Here is a 9,225-nt window from a genome sequence, read left to right on the forward strand (position 1 = left end):
GGTGAATAAGACTTTTCCTGTCCAGCGAGAACTTCGTCAGAGGAACTATTTTCGCTTACTCTATTCTGTCGTTGTTGTCGTTATTGTTTTTCTTGTTGATGCTGTTTTGTTATTGTTGGGTGGTTAGGAAAGGTCTATGGAAACGCCTAAAAAGTTCTGTAAAAGGTGGTTCTCGCCAGGTTAAAGATGCAGCAATTTTCTGATAGGATAATTCAGATTTATTTATTAGAATGAAAATGTAAAAAATAGAAATTGTGCATGTTGAACTGCACAGAACAATGATTTCTAATATATTGCATATTTATTTTAGTTTTCGTTGGTGAAACAACATGCTATTTGACCATAGATTTTAGCATGCGCCCGATATGCTGGAGGCTCGGGATGACGCCTTGTTTTTATAGTAACTGAGATTCCTCCCATAACCTCTCTTGATAGTTGCAGATCTATGCTTTCGCGTTAATTTTGCAAAACAACCTGATCAATATACAGAGTTTGATGCGGAAGATTCCTACATGGGCCCCTCTTCCTTGTTTCAGCAGAAAAGGGATGGACATTGTATTAACTATTGTCATTCTACTCTCTGGGGATCCCACTATTGAATAATGTTAGATTTTATATATATTGTATGAATGGACCTTTTGTACATTAATCAGTGGTTTATGAAGTGTGAAGGCCCATAAAACACTATATATTTCGATTGGCAACACTTCAGTCCAGATCATGGGCCCTTTAAATTTGATATAATCAGATACCTAGTATACATTATATATATATATATTCTATAATAATTATATATATATATTATATATATATATATATATATATATAAATATATATATATATATATATATATATATATATATATATAATAATATCTATATATCTATATATATAATATAATAATATATTATATATATATATATATATATATATATATATATACTAGTTATTATATATATGTATATATATATATTATATATATATATATATATATATATAATATATATATATATATATATATATATATATATATATATATAGTGTGTGTGTGTGTGTGTGTGTGTGTGTGTGAACACATACATATTATATATAATATCTATATATCTATATATATATATATATATATATATATATATATATATATATATATATGTTTTTTATATATATATGATAAAGTCCGTTCCACATCAAGTTCAAAAATCCTGATATCATCGTAGTGGGATATCGGTCTCGACATGCACGTAATTGCATGCCTGAATGCAAATGCCCGCGCCTTAGCCAATGCCATTACCCAATAACATTAAAGCAGGATATACGACACATTAACGTAGGCGAATGGCTTCCTCCAAGCTACAATTTCATTGAGTTAACAAGGTGCACTGAAGGCGCCCAGAACCCAAGGCCTCTCTTCTTGCTGGAGCAGATCGAAAAATGAGGCGAGAGGCTTGATCGTTAAAGAGCTGGCCGACTTGTCGTGCGTGGTCACGGTGAATTTCGAAGAACTGACATTATCCGACTGGATTGAGAGTGAGTTAGCTGGCTGTACTAATTTTTTTTCTTTTGAACCGTGGAAAAGCAGCCTCCATTGTCTTTCAAGTTCTAAAATCTAAAATGATAATTTGGAGTATAGCTTGGCTTCTAACTATCTTATCTATGTGCATATCCTTTGACAAACAGTGCAATAGAGGTGCGATGATTTATACTATATAAGGTTACTGAAACAGCTTTACACACTTCCTAAGAATTATTTTTAGTGAATATATGCCTATTGTGTTTGACTTATCAATATGAACTACATGAAAATAAGAAATATTTGCTGACAAAACATCGTGAAAATAAGAAAAATAAAATATTTCTGACAAAACAGCAAGAATTGAACCATTAAAGAAGACAATTTTCTTTTCGACCGCCATGTGGAAAAGTCATTCAGTCTCTCTCTCTCTCTCTCTCTCTCTTCTCTCTCTCTCTCTCTCTCTCTCTCTCATGAGGAGATACAAACCATCCGATTTGGAGATACAATCATTAGGAGATACAATCCATCAGTTTAATCCAAACTTCAGGTAATATTTTGTAATGCTTAAACACCGTAAAACATTTTTTTTGAAGAGATTATTACATCGATACGTGTGATATATATATATATATATATATATATATATATATATATATATATATATATATATATATAATATATATATATATATATATATATATATATTACAAAATTACAGCAATTTGAAGCTTAGACATTAATGCTGAATACTAAAATCCGAGACCGCCTCCGAGCAGAAATAAGCTAGTCGACAGAGACAGACCAGAACCCTTGTTGGCTTGTTATCTCCGCCCATTGGCAAATTTGATCTCGATTACAAGGACGATCAAAGCAGCCAAGTGACCGAGGAGGAGGAAATAGAAAGCCGTGCTTGCTTGCAGGAGGCTTATCGGAGATCTGTCGGCGTCTGGAGAGTCTGCAAGTTTTGGCATCCACTTTTTCTCCAGTCTGTCAATGATTACCAGCTTCCACGATCTTTCTCATCCTGGAAAGTTAAAAGGGTATCAATCGTCTGCGAGTCTTGGGCTGTTCTAGTTTTCCTTGCGCTGAAATGTATAGTTTTCAGTTCGATCAAGTTACGAGCTCCTATCCAGATAAGCTCACATAACCTATTGTTGACGTATAAAATATCAGTAGCTTGAGATTAAGCTAAGCTTGGGATTAAGGGCTGGGATGTGAAATAGAAGATATTTTGGTCAGTCAAACCACTGACATCCCATAGATGTGAAAGGGGTTCGATACTTTCTGTCGACAACTACAGATATAAAACAGTTATGTAAGAGAATTTAATATGAGGAAAAAGCCCACAATCAGTATTTTAGGTTGATAACGCCTTATGCTGGACCATCAAATTTCTTTGGGCTGAAACCACCAGGAGATTTTCCCATATAGGAAACTTATAGGTGATCTAAAAAAGGTCAAGTTGGAATCAAGATGTTTTAGACATTGAAAGTCGAGTGTGAAATTCAGTATGTTAGCTGTGTTAAAGGCTGAAGCAACAGGACAGAAATACTGGAACTCTCACCCTTCTTTGCGTACATATACTACGGTACAGAATTCGCATAATTAAAGCATTATTAGTAGGGAGAGTACTCACTGAAGTCGAAATAGACCCGTTAGTGGAGAATCCTTCTGAACGGGAATAGATCTCTGAGAGACGAAGTAATTGCCTGGCAACAGAACAACTTTGCACGGCAAGGTTCTTGACACTAGGAAGGTACGACCGATCATGATGGCATGCTGTTCTGTGCATAAGCGTTTGACAAGGTCAATAGTATTGGGGCTCAGATTTCTAGGGAAAAAAAAATCAGCCAAACTATCTCGTCCCAAATATCCCTGTAAAGTGAAACCGGTGACGACTGCAACAAAGGAAGAAAACATCTTCATGAGCGAGTGCATGATATTGGCAGTATACTTTTTCTGTACCATAAAAAATCGCTTGAAAGGCGCTTTCACACTGGCATCATTTTGGGCTTTTTTTGGGGCTTTTTTCCTTGACTAATAATTATACTAATTCAATCACATCAAGGAAACATTAATGGCTTAGAATAGAAGGTCAATATTATATGATAACATGTGTGATCAAATTTCTCTTTTAATGACTTGATAGGCATAAACAATTAATAATTTTAGAAATAAGCTAGGTCTGCAACATGTAGGCTAGCGTGTGCTGGCCATATCAAAGAAAAAGGCAACTACTCTTCAAACTTAATGCTTAAAATGATAAACATATTTACGAAATAGATCATGTCAAGTGTATTACACTACTAAATGCATAGTGGTAATACCATTGTCCCAGCAAGAGGCCTGCTTATGGGATAGCGATTAGGCCCATGTGAAACATGGCACCTTCCTCTGATTTTAATGTCATGACATTACAAAAAATATATATAGTTTGTGTGATACGTCCTCAAGTTGCAAAAATACAATCTAAAAGTTTTAACTTTCCATTACCTTGAATTCGTCCTCCACCCCAGCTCCACCTGTGAACCCAAAGGAATGGGTCCTCGCTTCATACATCGTTCTCAGGTCAGTGAATGGCAGGTTGTTCATATCTACAGTCAGGGAGGAGATGAGAAAGCTGCTGTAGGAAGCGTGTAGGATCATGGTCGTCAGGTACAATACCAGCAGGATGACTCGGGAGGATGTGCTCACTGTGGATACAGTCTCTCCTGCAGAGGAAAGTATTTGCTGTATAATGTGATTACTTTGGCCTAAGAATTTTCTTTTATCTTCAACTTTAGCCTGGTGTTTTATGTTCATGATAATGATTCAAGAAATTTACTTATCTGTTTCACGAGAATTCCACTGACCTGCATTGCAAAATGCTGCTACAATCAGCCATATAACTTCAGACAGAGGCTTCTCTTCCTGGTTAGGTGAGTGTTTGAACACAAAGAGTAGACATATGGACATTATTATTCCAAATAACACGACCAATAACCAGACTGGCCAAGTGAATTCTCTAGTGTAGCTGTTTCTAGCATTCTCGACGGCTGGAACATATTTTATCACCAAAACATTTCTGTACAGGATAGAGTCAGAATGATTCTTATTTTGGGGGGGCTTATGGTACTGTGCCTTGTTTTTTTTCCTTTCTTTCTTTTTTTTGCATGACTGAAGGAAGCATCTGGGCTGTTATTTGTGCCTTACACTCAGAAGTGACCATTTAACAAATGATCTATAATTTGGACTTTGCACGCCTTTGGGATAGTTCCCTTGCATGAAGATACTTAAGCTCACTATCTTTTTCTTTATTAAATCCCCTTCATGGTCTCTGCTTCATCTGATGTAAATACCAAATCTATTTGTGCGGTCGTTCCCTTATTGATGATCCTAGTTTTAATACTAAATTTGCACTTCTCATTTTCTTTTTCAGTTTTTTCTCAAATAGGTTGCTATTCCCGCATGGGTATAATTTTAATTTTTGCTTCCGATTTTAAATCATTGAACAGAATCGTGGCCTTGCAATTCATTCAAGAAACTGAATGGAAGATATATTGTACAAATATGCTACCCCTCAGGACAACCTTCCTCAACCCTCTGCGTCATTCTTCTAGGTATGACCTGATTTCGCTATCCTTAAATTGTCTTTGAACTGGAATTCGGCAGAGGTTTCTGACTCCAGGTCTTGATAAGTCTGACTTTTCCCACTGCAGAAAACATTGACATAAGTTACAGGGAATGGCTTCTCACATTACAGTAGGGTTCCTTATACATAGGATAGTGATCTTTTGTACAAAAGATGTTAACAAAGCTTGAGTGAGTTAGTAGAAAGATTTTAATGTAGCGATACAATATTGATCCAGCTAAGTAAAAAATAAGTCGAAATAAACAGGTGAACTAGATGTCAAGACTAAATTTGCAGAAACAGGTGAACAAAAGAGTCAAGGGTAATTGCAGAAAGAAGTGAAGAAATCAGTATAGAAAAGAATGAACTAATAGGCAAGAAAGGTCAAGTCCGAAGTAACTAGGTATACCAAATAGTTAAGAATCACTCTAAAGAAACCGGTGAACTAAATAGTCAAGAGGAATAATTTTAAAGAAAAACAAGAACCAGATTGAATAATAATTCTAAAGTATCAGATAAACCACAGTCGATAATAAATGCTTAAAAACAGGTGAACCAAAACAATCAAGAATAACTCTAAAGGAACAGGTGAACCCCATAGTCAACACTAACCCTGCAGAAACATGTGAATCAGATAGTAAAGATTACTTTCAGAGACTAGTATCAATTCTCATGTTTCTCTGAACTACATTCCTGTCCATGTATGTATGCATAACTATCTATTTGCTGCCTTGCTGAAGTGGAATCCCCTTGAATGTTAAGACTACTGACTCACCCTCCAGTCCGCAACCCATATGGAAAGTCAGCAGCTTGGCTCCTTGCGTAAGTGTAATCCATGTTCGCTACGGCTATGTCTGCTCGATCCTCCGCGAGATCCCCAATCATCCCCGTCCAATTCCCGTCACGGAGGCTCCCCCACATGAGGTCAGTGGGTATGAAGCAATGAGATCTGAATCATAGGAAAACAGCTCACATCATGGCCTATTTTATATAGTTATTTACCAATAACAAAAATCCTACAATGACTTGACCAATGTCAAAAGGAGAATGAATTAATACTAATGCCAACTTGTAAATGGAAGTGAAATACCTTCGCTGAAGAACTGTCATGCAGTAAAAAAACACAAACTGAAGTGTTTGTTGTGGTTGATTATTTAGAATCAATATTCAGAATGTGTCTGACTTATTTCAGCACACAAGAATTTCTTGCAAAATACCTACGTGAAGTTCAGTGTTTGTCTCAAGATGTGAAATACATCTCCAATTACCCCATGAAAGCTTTCTACTAGGATAGGACCATCCCCAGTCTCATTAGAAAACATTACATGTGGATAGTCCTGAAATAAAAAAAAATGTCACTATATTAAACTCATTCAAAAGAATGTCTGTCTGGATTAAGTTTTTATTTCAGCTTCTCAATCTCTCAAATGAGTTTCTTTGTAGCAGTAAGTAAATTATATAACAGCTGCCAAAAGTTTCTATGGAAGGATGGCAAGTGCCTCCTTATATCAAGAGGTGGGCGATTGGTCAATTGGGCATTGTCCAGGATTTATGTGCTCTTGCAATCTGGCTGGGCAATTGGGGGGGTGGCCCCACTCGCTGTTTCTTTCATGTAGTGCTGTAAGACTACCCCTACATGTAGGTGGACAATGATAGCAGCAGCCATTATCAGGGCAAGATGTTTGGTAAACCATTCCTCTCCTCCATAGGATCATCGCTAGCAATGGGGCTGTTCCTCATGAGGTACTGGACAGTCTTTCTATTCTTAGAGTAGATCATACGGTCAATTTTCTGTCTGCATTGGTGGGTTTTACATGGGCGCAGATGATGTCTTCATGGTTGCCATGTCGTTCTTATACCCAGTGTTTTATGTAGCCCCTCTTGTGGAAGGGTGTGGTTTTCCTGACAATACCAACTTTAGACAGTAATTTTGTTATTCTCAGCAACCGATGCTCAGAGTAACCATTAGCCATCACGGTTTGACAATTTGTATGATCGAGCATAAGGAAGTGGTATTCCAGGGAGAACAGTGTGAATGGGCACAAAAACTGTAGCCGTTCATCACCTGGGATTTGATTTTTTCTGGGCATTCACTACTGCCATTTAGGTAGAGCCTAATGCTAGTTGGCTTATGTTGGACCTTTGTGTGATGAAGCAGAGAACCATTCCTCCTCAAAGGTTTGCCCTAGTGCCTCCAGTTCATTTTGTTGGCGATGTTGAGAAGGTGTCATCAATGTATCAAATGTATACAGCTGGTCTGGGGATCCTGGTGAAGACAAGCTGCTTGAAAACTCTAAAATAAAAGTTGGCGAACAACAATCAAAAGTGGAGAACCCATTGCTACTCCATCAATCCGTATCCACATTTCCCCTCATTGACTGATGAAAGGGGCCACCTTAGTACAGATCTTGATCAGATGCTGTAGGAATGCTGTTGATGGAAAACTCCTCCTCCAATGATATGTTGATACCGTGGGTTGGTGTGGCGCAAAGCACTTTGAGAAACTACAAAGCAACACAGTTCACTAGGCATATAGGAAGTCAAAATGTTGTTTAAAGTTTTGGCCAGTTAGTAGGTCAGAGTCAGGCACTGGTTTATGAGGCAGAGAGTATTGTTGTTATTGTGGGTTTTCACATTTCCATAGATGTAAACCAGCAGTTTAAAACCCATGCTCAGTTAGCAGAGGGCTGGTAATCTAGCAGATTGGTATATGTGGTGTCCCAACCAGAAGGGACAGCATGTCTACAATCATAAGGAACACAAAAATCTTGGAAGGTGACAGCGACCATTGCCACTTCCGATATAAGGATGCCCTCGCCATCCTCCTTACCATCCTGGGGCCTGGGGAGGGGAGAACGGCAAAGTGCACCCCTGGGATAACCCTTCAGCCGCATACTTCAGACAGAACCTCCTACATTCAAACTTGGGATCAGGTGCTAGCCGAGCAGTGCCATCATTGTTCAGTCAGATTCTCCCAGATGAATCATTCTGCTCTCATCCAATAGGAAGAGAACGCCCCCCCCCCCCCCCAAACCCAACACACACACCCGTTTCGAAACAGCCATCCAAAAATCGTCTTCTTGCGAATATAAATGTAGCATAATTTGTATCCCCGGCTTCATTTGCCTTCAGCCTATATGGTCGGAGAGACCTACCAAAGTGATGAAGAATACATTAACCATGGGCAGCTCAGTTCTGTATAATCTACCTGTTCCACAAAGAACTCATTTGAGAGGCTGAAAAACTCCAATATAAACTCAGTGACATCCAGACACCCATTCTTTTTAATGAGTGTTTGAAGAGAATCTTCTGAAATAATCATAAGTTACTTTGCGTCAAAAGATTAGCCATTTGGCATGTGAATGTTTATGCCTTGATTTTCATGTGATTTACTACAAATGTGGTGCAATAGTGTGAATTGATAAACCAAAGGGTCCTGTGTCTAATTACTCAGTATTTGTTTGCTGACAAAGCAAGAGTTTAAGTAAATGAAAATTATGCGCGTATAAAGATATCTCCCTGGACAGTACTCTAGTCAAACTTGTTATGTAACTAGCTGCAATATAATATTATGGTTAATAAAAAGTTATGTACAGTATTTTGACGAACTTACACAATTATTTATTATATATCTATATATATATATATATATATATATATATATATATATATATATATATATATATATAATATATATATATATTTTACTAATATAATATATATATATATATATATATATATATATATATATATATATATATATATATATATTTATATATATATATATATATATTTACGTATTTAGCTGGCCTTGAGAGAGGCTATATACGTAAACGGAAATAATTGAAGGCAGACGAGATGAAATTAATTGAACTTACCGTAAAACTGATTATTAATTAATATTTCTTTAGAGGAAAAGGTCGCCAGAAAACCCAGCTCGTTACTTTACAGCTATTTATTTACAAAAAGAGGCCCGTGCTGGCCTGGAGAAAAGTGAATGCTATTGGCCCCCACGTTGGGGCTTATAATCTCTCACAAGTGGGTAGCTGACTAAAGTGTGACTGATTCAAGCTGTGGGTTGCTTGGGGGTTGGAAGTCAGCT

At 37.0% G+C, this 9,225-nt stretch overlaps 1 protein-coding gene across 1 annotated transcript in view; it reads right to left on the minus strand.

Moving 5' to 3' along the window:
- The window catches only part of LOC135214642 (probable glutamate receptor), a 12,123-nt gene extending 5,027 nt beyond the window's left edge, over positions 1 to 7,096 (minus strand). The window contains exons 1-5 of the mRNA XM_064248977.1: positions 6,983 to 7,096; positions 6,345 to 6,460; positions 5,899 to 6,072; positions 4,366 to 4,577; positions 4,007 to 4,224 (exon numbers count right to left, since the gene is read on the minus strand). Of these exons, the coding sequence (XP_064105047.1) occupies positions 4,007 to 4,224; positions 4,366 to 4,577; positions 5,899 to 6,072; positions 6,345 to 6,460; positions 6,983 to 7,096 (834 nt within the window). The remainder of the gene's footprint in view (positions 1 to 4,006; positions 4,225 to 4,365; positions 4,578 to 5,898; positions 6,073 to 6,344; positions 6,461 to 6,982) is intronic.
- Between the last annotated feature and the right edge of the window lie 2,129 nt (positions 7,097 to 9,225).

The sequence above is a fragment of the Macrobrachium nipponense genome, chromosome 46 (assembly GCF_015104395.2).
Source record: "Macrobrachium nipponense isolate FS-2020 chromosome 46, ASM1510439v2, whole genome shotgun sequence".
Taxonomy (NCBI): domain Eukaryota; kingdom Metazoa; phylum Arthropoda; class Malacostraca; order Decapoda; family Palaemonidae; genus Macrobrachium; species Macrobrachium nipponense.